Source organism: Loxodonta africana, chromosome 8, assembly GCF_030014295.1.
Source record: "Loxodonta africana isolate mLoxAfr1 chromosome 8, mLoxAfr1.hap2, whole genome shotgun sequence".
Lineage (NCBI taxonomy): Eukaryota > Metazoa > Chordata > Mammalia > Proboscidea > Elephantidae > Loxodonta > Loxodonta africana.
Genome location: NC_087349.1, coordinates 45,498,729 through 45,515,540, shown reverse-complemented (window position 1 = coordinate 45,515,540; position 16,812 = coordinate 45,498,729). Strand labels below are relative to the sequence as shown.

The 16,812-nt window shown below is 36.1% G+C and overlaps 1 protein-coding gene across 1 annotated transcript in view; it reads right to left on the bottom strand.

The window, feature by feature from the left end:
• The window catches only part of RELN (reelin), a 525,949-nt gene that overhangs the window by 354,170 nt on the left and 154,967 nt on the right, over positions 1-16,812 (bottom strand). Inside the window, exon 3 of the mRNA XM_064289885.1 lies at positions 15,209-15,344. Coding sequence (XP_064145955.1) covers positions 15,209-15,344 — 136 coding nt within the window. The remainder of the gene's footprint in view (positions 1-15,208; positions 15,345-16,812) is intronic.

Here is a 16,812-nt window from a genome sequence, read left to right as displayed (position 1 = left end):
AGATGAGCTGGGCAGTAACCAAAATTAAAGACTACTTTAGCTTTTATCCTCAAAGTGAGAAAAGCTCTTTTGTAGCCATCTTTGCACTTTGCAAATAAGCATGCCATCCCGAATCTGAGCATTAACGCCTGCAGGCAGATTTAGAAGAAAGGCTTATGTGGCTTAGCTTTACAGCCATACTTTCAATGTATTTATTTGCTTATGTTAAAGCCAAGGCTTGATTAAGGGGCCTACCATCTTAGCTCCTTTGCAACTACAATGCACATTTTTAATTAGAAGCATTTTCACTGTTTATCTTCCGTATAATATTTTAGGACGTTGCTCTTTGAAAGGTAAGTCAGCCCAGATAACTAATATGCTCATATTAATCATAATCCCCTCTATAAATACTAATAGTAGAAACAAATGGAGGCGATTTAACTAACGCAGTTTTGTTTTCCAGCTTAGGACATGTCAATGTTGGTAATCAAATCCTGACCTCAAAATTGTGAGGTGCAAAAATGGACATAAAAATAATTAATTTTGTTTAATATTTATTTCTTACTGCTATTTGAGACTTCTGAATATACACTGATTTAATTGTAAAGAGCTTATCTTAAAATTCCAGAAAATAGGTAGTTTAAATATCTTTATTTCCTCAAACTGTCTTTTTTTTTTTTTTTAACTGTAAAGTTTGACATGGACTTGGGTCATTAAATTTTAATAATATTAATCTTTAAATTTCATGTTACTCAAAATAACATTTAAAAACAGGGAAAATCTTATTTAACTTAATTAACAAAAGAAATATTTATATTACAACATTTTTAAGTCTTCAGAATTAATATTTAGAAGAGGGATTTATATATTGCTGTCTTAATTATTAGAGAAAAACTGCAAATCCAAATTTTAAGTTATCAATAAAGTTTTGTTAAATCACTGATTGTTATGCACCTAAAATGTTCTGATATAAAACTAGCTATCACTATCACTATTTTTTTTATCACTAGTATGTGCCTGGAGGTTTAAACAGTACAATATAAACCCTAATTCTCTAATACAGTTTTCTGGCACTTTCACGCATTTATTCGTCTTTTCATTCATTTATTATACCTGTATTCACTCACCCATTCAACAAAAAATTTTCAAGACATTTTTGTCCAAATAATTTCAAAATATTAATCACAATCTAAATATTAGAAAATATGTACTGAGTAGCCTGCCACCTCAAAGGCAGTTTTTAATTTTGCAAGTTTCTTTCAGCTTTCTCTTCATGCATGTTATTTTGTTCCAGGTAATTACCCTAAGTGTCTCTAATATTATTAATTTGTTCTTAAAGATATTTTGTCTGATAGTAATATAGCAGTACCAACTTTCTTTTAGATAGCATTTGCCCGTTATGCCTTTTTTTTGTTGTTGTGCTTTAAGTTTACAAATCAAGTCAGTCTCTCATACAAAAATTTATATACACCTTGCTATATACTCCTAATTGCTCTCCCCATAATGAGACAGCCTGCTCCTTCCTGCCACTCTCTCTTTTCGTGTCCATTCCGCCAGCTTCTGACCCCCTCTGCCCTCTCATCTTCCCTCCAGATAGGAGATGCCAACATAGTCTCAAGTGTCTACTTGATCCACGAAGCTCATTCTTCACCAGCATCTTTTTCTATCCCCTTGTCCAGTCCAACCCCTGTCAGAAAGAGTTGGCTTCAGGAACGGTTCCTGTTGTGGGCTAACAGAAGGTCTGGGGGCCATGACCACCAGGGTCCTTCCAGTCTCAGTCAGACCATTAAGTCTGGGCTTCTTATGAGAATTTGGGGTCTGCGTCCCACTGCTCTCCTGCTCCCTCAGGGGCTCTCTGTTGTATTCCCTGTCAGAGCAGTTACTGGTTGTAGCCAGGCATCATCTAGTTCTTCTGGTCTCAGGCTGATGTAGTCTCTGGTTTATGTGGCCCTTTCTGTCTTTGGTGGTATGTCTTTTTTTCATCTCTTTACTTTCAATGTTTTTGTGCCATTATGTTTAGGTTTGTCTCTTGGAAGCAACATAAAAAAATTGCTAGATTTTTTAAAAATTGCATTCTGAAAATCAGAATCTTTTATTGGTGAGTTTAATCTGCCTACATTTATTGTAATTACTGGTATATGGACTTATTTATACTTTTTTAAATATTATATTACATTTTACATTTCTATGCTACTTTTAAGGAGCCCTGGTGGTGCAATGGGTAAGCGCTCAGCTGCTAACTAAAAAAAGTCGGCAGTTGGTACCCACCAGCCACTCCATGGGAGAAAAGACCTGGCTATCTCCCCCTGTAAAGATTATAGCATAGAAAACCCTATGGGGCTGTTGACAGCACACAACAACAACAATACTACTTTTAATTTGTCTTTTTTTTTTTTCTTTCTTCTGATGGATGAAGTTTTATTTACCCTTTTCCTCAACTCTCCCCTGTTTTGGAGGTTATACTTTTATTTCTATTCCTTACATTTATATTTTTAGAACAATCATCCTTAACTAAGCCTAAAACCTTCTTCCAGAATAGTGTTCTTTCAACATACTGATTTCTCTCCTCCTCTAACTTCCACACTGATGCTGTTTAGTATTTTAGTTACATTTTCCTTTAAATTCTATCCCAAAGTAGTTACTGGTGTATTTTTATATATAATATGAATGTTTCTTTAGCGTTTCTAACACGCTTACTCATTTCTTTGGTCACCATCAATTACTGTACCATCCCAACGTTTCTTGCACCCTACACTTTTCTTCTGGATTTATTTTCTTTTTACTGAAGTACATCCTTTAATAATTTGCTTTAAAATGGTCTCTGTGTGATAAAACATCTCAAAACTTGTTTGAGAATGTTTTTGTTTTATTTTCACACTTAACTGATACTTTACCTTGGTACAGAATTCCAGGAAGGCAATTATTTTCCTTCACCACTTTGAAGATACTATTGCATGGTTCTCTGCCATCTCTGGATGCTGATGAGAAGACCACTGCCAGGCTTTTATCAGTAATCTGCCTTTTCTCTTTAATTGCTTTAACATCTTCTCTATTGTTGATATCCTCAAGTTCCACCACAATCTGTTCTAGTGTTAATTTATTTCATCTTGTGTACACAGAATAATGCACATCTTCCTTAGTTCCAGAAAATTCCCCCACCATTATCTCTTCAAATATTCCTTTCTCATTCTTTCTATTCCCTCCTTCTGAAACTTCTATTAGATGTTTTTTTCTTAACTTAGTGCTCTTTATCAGGTTAAAAATTTTAAATGAGACCCCTGATCCACTAAAGGTTTTTGTTTCTCATAAGTGACTTTATCAAAGGCTCCTGTCAGATGACAAGCTTCTTCACTATTTTCTCAGGAGGAGTTGGATTACTCCTGGAGGCTCCAAGTTTCGTGCACGGGGCCCAATTCCAGCTCCCTCTCTTTCCCGTCTCCTAATGTCTTTGAAGTACTCATGACTATAGCTCCCAGCTCCACATAGGTTAAAACCACAGGCGTAGGACCTAAATCCAAGTTTAAAATGCCTATGGGCAACCATGGTGTCAGTTCCCACTTCCTGTTCCAGCTTTGATGTTTCTCCTTTCTACTAGCACGTAGTGTTTTCACTTTCTTTCAAACCAAGCTTATGATTTTATAAATCTTTGCTGTATTTTATCTAGAATTTCTATGTGATTTTTGTGGGAAAAGTTCCTGCTTATGCCAGCTCACTCTTCCATGAGGCCAGAAGTCTTCTGCATACATAATTTTAATGTGTTTGAAATTGTATCATAGAAACAATTTTGATTATTTTTTTAACATACAATATTCCAAGCATTTCCCAGTTTCATATACTGTCTTCATAATTAGTATTTGTAAAAGTGGTATAGAGTGGTAGTATAGAATGGTGATTAATAGGACTAGTTTCATATTCAAGTAAACCTATCTCTGTGAGCTCTATAAGTTCTTCCTTCAGTAATAGGTGGTTCTGGGAAAAATGAAGGAACCTAATAGGTGGCCTGGTACAGACATGCTCGATAAATGGATGTTGTTATTTTTACTATCATCATCATCATAAAATGCTATCCAAATTCCATTATCACTCATTTTCACATTAATAATGAGCAGCTTTCCAGACCACCCAATTTTAAATATTGGGTACATAACAGTAAGTATTCAAGAGGTAAGGGCACATTTGAAAAGGTCCAGAACTTAAAACATTGTGTGTGTTGGGCATTGTCTCGCTAAGAGTGAGGGTGGGGGAGACTGGGACCAAGGGCTGGGGGAAGCAGAGGAAAGGGTCTTAATTCAGGGCAGCCAACGAGTAGCACTAAGCACCAAGTACTGTAAGAAAGGGAAACAGAGGCAATTCTCACCTATATCATACTTGGCCTACCATTGCCCATAGAGTTAAAGACCACAGAAATGGCCCCTAGAGCTGCACTTGACAAATAAAATTAAAATGAACAGTTAGGCAACCAACTTTCTATATAAAACTGTCCTAGGTGGCCAGGTGAGCAATTATGATGATTCAAGATCATAGAAAAATTACAAAATCTTTTTTTTTTTTACTTCTATACATGTCCTTTGAAGCACATGATTATGTTCTATAAATGATAAAATGACATTTGAGACAAAGATAATTCAGTAAATTCTCTAAACCAGCATTGTACAAATAGAACTTTCTCCAGTGATGGAAATGTTCAGTATCTGTGCTATGCAATACAATAACCACTAGCCATATGTGGCTATTGGGCATTTGAAATGTGGCTATTGTAACTGAATTTTCCATTTTATTGAATTTTAATTAATTAAAATTTAAATAGCCACATGTGGATTTGGCTACCATATTGGAAAAGGCAGGTCTAAACAAATTTTAGGGAAAAAAACATATTTTTACACAAATAACGTGCACCTTCTACATTTGCCGTCTCAAGCGCCACCGTGTCAATCCTCTTCCACACACTGCTGTTAAAAAAAGTTAGTATAGCATGCTCAGGAAAATGCCTTGTAGGGGGAGGGGAGGGCCTGGCTGGCAAACAAATGCGGAAGGCACACATTATTTGCATAAAAATACGGTGTATATGTGTGTGTGTATTAGAATACACATATATATTTTAGAATACACATATATATAGCAGAAAACATGTATGTATATATATCTTGTGTGTTTTTGTATTTATGTGTATGCCTGTGTATCCAAATAAGTCATGGATAACAAAATAAGATCTTTAAAAAAATTCTTGCCTGGAAGAAGCAATAAAACTGTAATTATTTTTCATTTTATATTTGTAATAATGCCTTGATATTCAGAGAGATATCACTAAAAGCAAAACTAAATAATATCCTGCTGCTTCTAAATATTATCCAAGTGACAGGTATTGGCAAACCATGGAGTTGTTGCTGCCATGAGAAAATGTATTCACCTGTTCCCCAGACATTTTTCTCATCCCTAATTTTTCTGTGTAGGCAGTGTGAAGAAAAAATAAATAACTTCACACTTAGAGCTTCTAAAAATGGTTTTGTCAATCCTAAGAGCTAAATCTCTGCCCATACCTCATTTAAGAAGTATCTATTTGATTTGTAGAGCTGTAAATAATAGTTTAACACATAATGATTTTAGATTTACTGACTTTGGTCCTTCTGCTTTCATAAATGTTCCATATGGTTTTAAGTTAGAAGTGCCAAGTGCAGTGGTAATCCTGTCTAAACCACAAGGCCCTGTAATAAGGATGATCTCACGGATATCAACCCTCAGCTATTTACTTGAGTGTCCCTCAAAACGTCTCACACCACTACATGAAGTAAAGCAAAGAAGGGTAGGGGCGGGTGGCTGTGCCATAGGTTGTTTTTTGTTTGCTTGTTTTTGTCTTTTTGATTGTTTGTTTTCTTCCAGACTTAACCTTAGGGAAAACTATTATTTTTATTGTCTTTAAAAAAAAAAAGCAGAGATTTTTTTAAAAAAGAACAAATTCACTATTACAACTATTTGTCGTGATACTTTCTTAGCAGCGTGTTAATCTTTGGAACCTAACTGAAACATTTTATTACTAACATAGGAAAATTTCTCATTGTAAAGCAATTCAACTTCTCTGAAGGTCTTAGGATTTTGATGCAAAAAGTATTGTAGTGAGAATCCAGTAGATGTGACTTTTAGAAGAAGCAGGAAAAAAGAAAGAGAGAAAAGGAAAAAAGGGAGAGAAGGAAAAATGAAGGGAGTAGTTTTGTCTTTTGAGTGTCTGTTGAATAAAAAATATGGTGCATAGTTAATATAACAAAAATAATTGCTCCAAACCTTCCTAGAAATTTATAAAGAACATATCTCAAAATTTTATCACACACTCTAAAATTAAAAAATAAATTCCCAGGAAGTATTCTTATTTCATTTGTCAAATGTTGATAAATAAGAACACACATTAGTCCCTGAACTTAAACTATCTCCTTGTCCAAGCCTAATTGGATATTTATCTGTGAGGAAAAACAGGCACCTACAGAAAAGTGGGAACTAATGGTGAGGTTCCTAGCCCTTCACCTTTAGGGACAGATAATAGTTTTTATCCTGTCATTTAAAGGTATGTTTTTGAGCAGCACTGAAATTGTCCCAGGTTGGGAAATGTCTATTAAAAACAACAACAATGAAACCTAGACCAACAGAAAAAATAACAGATTTGCGGCTTATGAACCAAAACCAAACCCACTGCCGTTGAGCTGATTCTGATTCATAGGGACTCTATAGACTTGGCTTATGAGAGAGATGAAATTCCTTCTTTAGAAAATAGTGTATCTGGTTTTATCTAACAGTGCGGAAACAACCATTTTTGTCCTACATAAGAAGTAAGTTATTTTCATCATATGTATAATCTACAAAGTAGAATACGGTTTGTGAATATAATCTTATCTATAGGTATGAATGCACTCCATATAAACAACTACTTCTGTAGGTATGAATGCACTCCATATAAACACACTCATGGGGGAGTCCTGTATCTTATTTCAAATGTTTGAGCAACAAGGCAAATATATCTATGATGTTTTCTTGTGATGGATGGAAATAAATGGACAACCACGCTATGTTTCCCGCGGAATCTTCTAGACAGAACGGAATGACTCTTATCAAAAATTAAAGCATCAGAGATACACTCAAGGCAGCACTTCAAATCTCTGCATCTGTATTACTTCAAGCCTGTCAAGTGTTCAGAAACTGCTAGTGCCTTCAATTTTTGAAATGAATTTCCTGTTTTCTTGCTCAGTGTACTTTTAAAAAACAGTCCCTCTAGGAAATACTTCCTTTAAAATATCAAATGTTCAAATATGGTCTACCTGAGGTTCTCTTTGCTGACCTGAGCTCATTCTTTGTTATTGCCCAGTATCTAAATAGAACACTATTTGGCTCGTTCTGTTCTTAGTCTTGAGGGAGGTTACTTAAGGTTAAGTCATCACTAATTTAAGCACAAATCTGGTCTTTCTTTATGTTCCATTTTTATTCCAATATTTTGTCCACATCTTTGTCCAACAGTTAAACCTAAATCTAATGGCAATGAATTTGGCCTTTTATTCACACTTTCCCTAGGTAGAGTCCCTTTGTGACAAGGGGCGGAATAAAATCAGCATCCAAAGAATGCACCTAGATCGCATACGTATCAAGATTAAACCACGTTTAATGCATTAGTCAATGTGTTTGTCCATGTTTCAAAAATTTAAAGTGGTGCGTGTTACTAGATAATGTTGATATATGGCACAGTGGTTAAGAGCTCAGCTGCTAACCAAAGGCTGGCAGTTCAAATCCACCTGCTGCTCCTTGGAAACCCTATGGGGCAGTTCTACTCTGTCCTATAGGGTCACTGTGAGTCGGAATCAACTTGACGGCAATGGGTTTTGTTGTTTTTTTTTTTAATATATAGAGATAGGTATCAAAATGAAGACAGAAAACATGTTGGCCATTTTAAAAAGTTAGAAGAATTCGGATACCACACTGCAAACTGTTTAATTTTCATTGTCTCAACACAGTGAGTATTTGTTCATAATAAAATAAACCAGCCATTATTTTAGAGGCAGCTGTAGTCAAGTGCCGAAAGTCACTTGCCTGAAATCAGACTGCCTTCTTGTGAATCCAGGCTGTCATTTTGTTGTTGTTAGTTGCCGTGAAGTCGATTCTGACTCATGGTGACCCCATATGTGCAGAGCAGAACTATTCCAAAGGGTTTTCAAGCCTGTGACCTTTTGGAAGCAGACTCCAGGCCTGTCTTCTGAGGTGCTCTGGGTGGGTTCGAACCACCAACTTTTCAGTTAGTAGTCGGGTGCTTAACTGTTTGTGCCACTTTACTAAAAGAGTTATATTAGGCAAGTTGTTTAACCTCTCTGCACTCCAGTTTCCTCATCTGTAAACTAGAGAAAATAACAGTACTTACCTCAAAATGGTTGTAAGGATTAAATATATTAAAAGAAGCAAACCCCTTAGAACAGTATCTGGCGCATTGTATATTTTCAAAAACTATGAGTATTATTGTTGTAGTTGTTACTTTCAACACCCTTCGCCTGGTAGTTTCTAACTAAGGTTAGGGTTAGACGGATCGGAGCTTTCCTTCCTTCCTCCCTTCCTCCCTTCCTCCCTTCCTCCCTTCCTCCCTTCTCTTTCCTTCCTCTCTCCCTCCCTTCCTTCCTTCTCTTTCCTTCCTCTCTCCCTCCCTTCCTCCTTCCTTCCCTCCCTCCTTCCTCTCTCCCTCCCTTCCTCCTTCCTTCCCTCCCTCCTTCCTCTCTCCCTCCCTTCCTCCTTCCTTCCCTCCCTCCTTCCTCTCTCCCTCCCTTCCTCCTTCCTTCCCTCCCTCCTTCCTCTCTCCCTCCCTTCCTCCTTCCTTCCCTCCCTCCTTCCTCTCTCCCTCCCTTCCTCCCCTCCCTCCTTCCCTCCTTTTCTCCTTCCTTCCTTCCTTCCTCCTTTTCTCCTTCCTTCCCTCCCTCCTTCCTTTCTTTCCTCCTTCCTTCCCCTTTCTTTCTTTCTTGACCTTGATTTTTTTTTTTTTACATTCAAGAAGTTTGAGATGATTAAGTTTCTCTCTCAATTTGACGTTTATGTGTTGTTGTGAGGTGCCATCGTGTCAGTTCTGACTCATAGCGGACCTATAGGACAGAGTAGAACTGCCCCATAGAGTTTCCAAGGAGCAGTTGATATATCTGAACTGCTAACCTTTTGGTTAGCAGCTGAGCTCTTAACCACTATGCCATCAGGGCTCCAAAATTTGAGGTTTACCAGTTGCTAAATACTGTAATCAAATATAAATGTAAAGACATAATGTCATAATAGCTGGATACTAAGCAGATCTCTGAGTGAAATCATCATTTCAAATGTAAATATTATCAACAGGTAACATAAAAGTAAGGATAAAAAAATTTTAGTTATTCATTTTATACATCTGTACCAGTAGAGCCAGCAAATTTATCCTTAGGCCATTTTCTCCTCTCTATCTTCACTTGCTTGTTTTTAATGACAAAGGTAGTAAGCAGATGGCCCAAATGACTATGTGGCTAAGTGGTTTACCAGCAAAGCATGGTTTATTTAGACAGTGTGCCACTTATTCTACACTGGGAAGGGCACACACAGCACATGACATAATTGTCTTGGATTTCAGTTCAAATGTTCCATGATGCTTACTATGGGGTTTTCAAAAGGATTTTATATAGGTAACTATGTTTTAAAATCACAGAGTTCACATCATATATTGGCTGTGCTAATATGACATTACAGGATTGGGCACAGTGTCAATTCAAATGCCAGCTCTAGATAGAAATATGAATTACTTCAGGAATATGGACAATTTACCAGGATTTGCAGAGTTCTGTAATATTAAAGTGGCCACTAAAATCTGTACAATGCCATAACTTTTGGAAATAAAGAAATATACAACAGTAACTTTGTCATAAAAACGGGCAATTTCATAAAACTTTCAATTTTGTTTTAAAGGTTTTTTGTTTAAATTTTATTTCAAAGTTTTAACTTAATATCAGTTATAATGTGTGGCTTCTCCAATGCAATACTAAAAAAAAAAAAATTTTTTTTTTTTTTAGTATAGTGAATTAATAACTACATATTATAATAATTCTTGGCAAACTAGAAAGAGAAGCATGCTCCCTTAATCTGAAAAAGAATTATGTACTAAAGCCCTACAGCAAATATCCCATTTAATGGGAAAATATTAAAAGCATTTCCTTTAAAGACAAGAATAAGAAAAGGATGCTCACATCACGGCTTCTATCAACATTGTACTGGAAAGCCTAGCCAGTGCAATAAGATAAGAAGAAAAAAAGGGGAGGGAGAAATAAAGGTTACATGGTTTTTAAAGAAAATAAACAAAATTAAAGTTAGCTGAAGATAACACTGTTTTCTATGCAGAAAATACAAAAAAAAAAAACTATACATAAATGGCTAGAACTAATACAAGACTAATTCAGCAAGGTTCCTATACACCAGCCAAAGCCAATTAAAATATAATTTTAAAACATTCCATTTATGAGCAGTAAAAACTATATGTTCCTAGGAATAATTCCAACAAAAAAAAAATTATGGAGAAATTTTAAAAATTAACAAAGGACACAGAAGAACCCCTAAAGAAAAGGAAAGCATATCACATTCGTGGGTAGGAAAGTACAACATTTTGAAGTTAATGTTTCCCCAGATTTAGTCTATAAATTCAGCACAATCCTCATTAATTCTCAATAGGGACTTCTAAGGAACTCAACAAGCTGATAATAAAAACTGTAGGAAGAGTAAATTGCTAAGAAAAACCAAGATAATTTTGAAGAATAATACGAAAGAGAATATTTTTAAAATATAGTAATTTTAAAAGTGTGATTTTGTTGCAGGGATAGACAAATGCATTAATAGAATAGGGCGGAATCTTCAAACAACCCTCTATAGATAGTCAAACTTGGTAGGCATGGCATCGCCAGTCAGCGGGGAAAGGATGTACCTTTCAATGTTGTGCTAAAACAACTAGCTATCCACTTGAAAAAAAAAAAATTAGATTCCTACCTTACACCATACCCCCTCAAAAAAAATCAAGTTGATTACAGGCTTCGTATTAAGAGCAAAACATTACGACTTTTTAAAAAATATAGGGAAGTGTCTTTATAATCTCATAGTAGGGAAAGAATTCTTAAAACACACACATAAACACAAACATAATAGCAAACTGCCAAATTTAACTTGATTAAAATTTAAAACTCATTTTTAAAAGGCCAAAGTAGAATGTCTTCTACAGTATCAAAAATTACTCCCAAAGACTTGTAACTTTATTCAAAATATTTTACAACTCTGAAATAGTTTCTATCACTCAGTCATGTTACAGTCTTTGATGGAAAGAAAATAAGTAAAGTAAATGCCAAAAACATTTAATTTTCTGCATTAAAAAAAGCATCATAAAATGTGAAATGGCAAGTCACCGACTGAGAAAATATCTGCAAACAACTGACGAATCACTAGTAATCAGAATATATGAAGATCACCTGCAACTGAATAAAACAAAATAGTAGAAAATGTTCAAAGGCTATATACAGGCAATTCACCAAAGATTAACTGTTTACCAAAAATTTGTTTACCAGGTACATGGTAAATGATAAATGGTAGCTGCTGGTTTTCTTCAAATCCAAGTCACCATCAATTTTAAGACATTAAAGAAAAAATTTTTAAATGCTGTCAATTACAATTTTAAGATGTTACCAAATAGAAGATGCAACCCTACTTCAGAGATCCCCAAAAGTGAAAAAATCTGTATCTTAGAATCAATGGAGATGACATCATTATTAGCGATTTAGAAATATTTATTGAGTGTCTTCTATTATCTCTAGTTCAGTATTAGGAACTATTAGGGATATAAAGATATTACTCATAGTCCCTGACCTTGGGGAATTTAAAAATCAGTTGTAAAGAGAAAACAAGCATATGAAACATTAAATGAATGATTTAACTAATGACATGAAAGAGAATATGCAGAATATATAGAATATATCACAAAAGCATAGAAGCATGGCTAGTGTTTAATTTCTAAATAGTAATTCTTCCTACCTTAAAAAGCAAAAACCTTAATTTTTGAGGTTAATCAGAAAAGTGAGAATCATGGGAGTATTTGCCTTCAAATACCATAAGCTTTTTTAGTGTTTTATTTTTGTTTAATATTTAAAATTAATGTTGAACATTAGAAATCCCCTTCGAGTATTGCTAGACTCTTCTTACTAATTATGGATACTGTCTTGTGTGTCTCTACCTCAGCACACAATAGATGTGAGTAAGGAACAGAGGTAATGGGTGCAAGACTTCAGTTCTGGACATTTCAAGCAAATGGCTTCAGTGGTTCACATTCCATTTTCACTTTTCCTGTATTCTCTCACAAACTGCTTAGTAAAAACAATCCATGAAAAGCATCGTTCCTATAGAGGAGGCAGCTACTTTACGTAGCATCTACCACTGTCATGCTTTATGATAAACAGAGACTGAAACTTCTAGCAAGAATACTAAAAAGTGAAAATTGCATCATCAAAATTTTATTGGGAAGTATGGGTGACGGTACATAAACTTCTTTGCAGTCAGTAAAAATTATTTCAGACCAAACTCTATTTTTCTGACCAACTGTTAAGAACACACTGTTTGGGGTTAAGACTTAAAACAGCTAAGTTACTTCTCAGAAGAAAACAAATTTCCATATCCCAGGAACAATGAGACCATAAGATATAATTTTAACAGACTCAATTAAAAATTACATCTATTTGAAAGTAGGCAGTTCTGTATTACTCTGATAGATTTACTTTGTGTTCTATCTTTCAAAAAAGTAATTTGTGTTTTAAATTAAGTAGTTATGCACGGCTAGAATTTAAACTGTTATTCCAAGTGCCAAAGTGAATAAGAGAAAGCAAGTCAAAAGAGAAAGTCACCATGAGTACTGTGCTCCTCTAAATAATCACCTAAATAAAACCAAGCAGTAAACATTTATTCTAGACCAAAGATGAGATGGTAAGGGGGAACACAGAAGCTAGATTAATGGAAATAGAACAATCAGAATGGAAATAATGAGAATGCTGACACATTGTGAAAAGTGTAACCAATGTCAATGAACAGTATGTACAGAAATTGTTAATGAGAACCTAATATGCTGTGCAAACTTCTACCAAAAACACAATAAAATATTAAAAAAGAGAGTCAGAGGTCCATATTTAAAAAAAGAAAGTTGTTACATTAGATGTCATATAATTCAAGGGATTTTTTTTTATTTCTATGTATGAATACTCTACCAACTGTAGGAGAGTCAAAAAGAAATAAGAATTGGTCCCCTTGCATCAAAAGCAAGAGAATAACTCAAATAATTGTACAGGATAATCACTACTATAATAAAGTTACAAGCAAAATGTAAGAATATACACCACTTCTGCTGTTGATACATTGACAAGTTTTATAGAAGAGCTGGCATTTAAACAGGTCTTAAAAAATGGGTAGGATTTCGACAAGTAGAGCTGAAAGAAAAAAGCACTCTAGGCCGGGGGAAAAGCATACATAAAGCAAGCAAGCCATGGAATGCTTAGGGAGTTGTGGGAAGTCCTGACAGTGAGTGCACATTAGGAGGCTGATAATGTGGGAGACAGAGGGAAAATGATAAACAGCAAGATCAGGAAGAGTTTTCAAGCCTGTACTGAAGGGCTGGCCTTCAGAAGAGAATTTTAGGCTACCCAAGTTTCAGAGATTAAGGTTGTGCCTTAGGAAGATTAATTGGACAAAATGTGAAGAGTGGACTGGAAGAGAAAGAGGTGGGAGGTAAACACACCAGTTAGGAAGATATTGCAAATCACCTCAAAAAGAGGTATTGAAAGGCAGGGTCCGGATGCGAAAGGCTTTGTGAGGCAGAAAATGATGCAATTAAGTACCAACCACACGTGTGGAAGGAATCTGATGTTTGCAGTCTGGATAACCCAGGGGACAGGCAGAGGAAGTACATAATCAGTAATATGGGAGCAATTGGAACCCTGACAACAGACTGTATGTTATCAAGGAGAAAGGAAAGGTAGTAGTAAATTTTGGAGTACAAGGATTTCATGAGATTTTGTTGTCCAAGCAGGAAGTTAGGATAAAAAACCATTCAAGATGTTTTGTAGTTCTATTTTGCTTGAACTGCCCATAGAATAGTTGTTCTAAACTGCGTTTGACCTTGTACCATTGGTCAACAAATATTTAATGAGTACTTACTATATGTCAGAGTCCCTGGGTGGTGCAAAAGGTTAATGTATTCAGCTGCTAACTGAGAGGTTGGAGGTTTGAGTCTACCCAGGGGTACTTCAAAAGAAAGACTTGATGATCTGCTTCCGAAAAACCAGCCACTGAAGCACAGTTTTACTCTGACACACATGGAGTTTCTGTGAGTCTTGGAATTGACCCAATGGCAACTGGTTGGTTATTATATGCCAGGCACTGTACTAGACAATTGGAACTTATCAGTGAACAAAAGAGAAAAAAAAAATCCTTGCCTTCATGGATCTTACATTTTAGCAAAAATAGACAGAAATAAATGATATACATAATACATCAGTGAAGTATTTAGTGTGTCAGAAGTAAAAAAAATGAAACGCTATGAGAGAAAAACAGTAGACTAAGAAAGATGAGAACGGTGACACTGGAGGACGGGCAGTGGTAGTCTAGACTGAGAGATGTCACAAATCATAGACTTTGAACAATAGTGTAGTTTGATCTAAGGATTCCACTGAGAACATTCTCATAACATTTTCCAGTTTCCTCTGAGTGAAAGCACAGGAGAGAGTGGTTAGGTTTCTATCGACTACATGACTTCAGGGCACTACGAATCACCTAGCTGATAACACTTCCCCCTTGGTTTTCATGGTCTGAAATCTCCATGCCAAATGTGTGGCCTTCCCCCCAAAAATGCATGGCCACTCATAGCATTTCTGTGTATCTGTTTTCATCTTATTTTCCGACTGCCTTGATCTCTCCTCTTACTTTTGTCTTTCTGTATGTTTTTATAAGCTAAAATCCAACTTAGAACTCTCAGGTATAAATAAATAAGAAAAAATAAACTGTTAATGTTGCTTTTTTTTTTTCTTTTTTTACAGTTTGATATCTTTTTCGACACCAAAATTAATTGCTTTAAATTAAGGTCAAACCTGCCAAAATAATACATTTAAATAGTGACCTTATGTGTAACCCCTGAGAGGTTAAGTATTTGCCTTCAGTACTTGTCACAGAGACTTTGGGTACTTACATGAAATTCACACAGCCTGTGCCAGCGGGTGGAGCAATCCAGACGAAGCTGAGGTTGGTTGTGGGCAGGTGACTCACGTGAGAGGCCACCACACTGCACATAAACTGGTTACCAAATTGGTGGTCAGACATGATGCCTGAGGGGCAGAAAGGAAGGGAAGTTGTTATAAAGGCAACAGAACAAAATCTTACTTCTCACGGCATCACGATATTTTCTGGATGCTTTTCTTTCTAAAACTAAGATTCATTATGCAATTTGGCTTTCCCATAAGTTACGTAATTTTACACTCTCTATTGCTAGAAGGAAAGTCATAATTTAAAACATTATTGTTAAGGAGTGATTCACTAACTTCATTGCTATAGTATTTGCTTTTCTTCAATTTTGTTGATCCCCACCACCAAAGACCACCAGGAACACACCTGCAGTCAAACAAGGTTGGGTTTACTGGAACTGTTTGCAACAAGGAAGACCAAACACTGTGGGGAACTGGGAGGCATGTCAGTAACAGGACAGGAGGGGCTTGTTAAAACACTTGGGCTTGTGTTAGGTTACCTGGGGGAAGCCAGGCAATCAGGTTTGCCCTTGGATTTCCTGGTTTAGTGCTGAACATTCTGAGCCCTGGGAACCCCCTCAGTGTTATCCTCAGGGCTCAGGTGAGGGTAGTTCTGCTTCTGGATTGGGTGTTGTTAGAAAAGGAAAACAAGTCGATGTCTAGGTATCTTTCATTGTTGTTGTTGTTGCTGTTTTTAAGTGCTGTCGGGTTGGCTCCGACTCATAGTAACCCTATGTACAAAAGAAAGAAACACTGCCTGGTTCTGCACCATCCTCACAATCGTTGCTATGCTTGAGCCCATGCTTGCTGCCACTGTATCAATCCATCTCCTTGAGGGTCTCCCTTGTTTTTGCTGACCCTCTACTTTACCAAGCATGATGTCCTTCTCCAGGGATTGGTCCCTCCTGACAACATGCCCAAAGGACCTGAGATGAAGTCTTACCATCATCATTTCTAAGAAACACTCTGGCTGTACTTCTTCCAAGACAAATTTGTTCGTTCTTCTGGCAGTCCAGGTATATTCAATATTCTTCACCAACGCCATAATTCAAAGGCATCAATTCTTCGGTCTTATTCATTGTCCAGCTTTCACATGCATATGAGGTGATCAAAAATACCATGGCTTGGGTCAGGTGCACCTTAGTCCTCAAAGTGACATCTTTGTTTCTTAACACTATAAAGAAGACTTTTGCACATTTGCCCAATGCAATACATTGTTTGATTTCTTGACTGCTGCTTCTATGGGCATTAACTGTGGAACCAAGGAAAATGAAATTCTCGACAACTTCAATCTTTCTCCATTTATTATGATGTTGCTTATTGGTCCAGTTGTGAGGATTTTTGTTTTCTTTATGTTGAGGTGTAATCCATACCGAGGGCTGTGATCTTTGATCTTCATCAATAAGTGCCTCAAGTTCTCTTCACTTTCAGCAAGCAAGGTTGTGTCATCTGCATATATAGGCTGTTAATGAGACTTCTTCCAATCCTGATGCCGCATTCTTCTTCATATAGTCCAGCTTCTCTGACTATTTGCTCAGCATACAGATTGAAT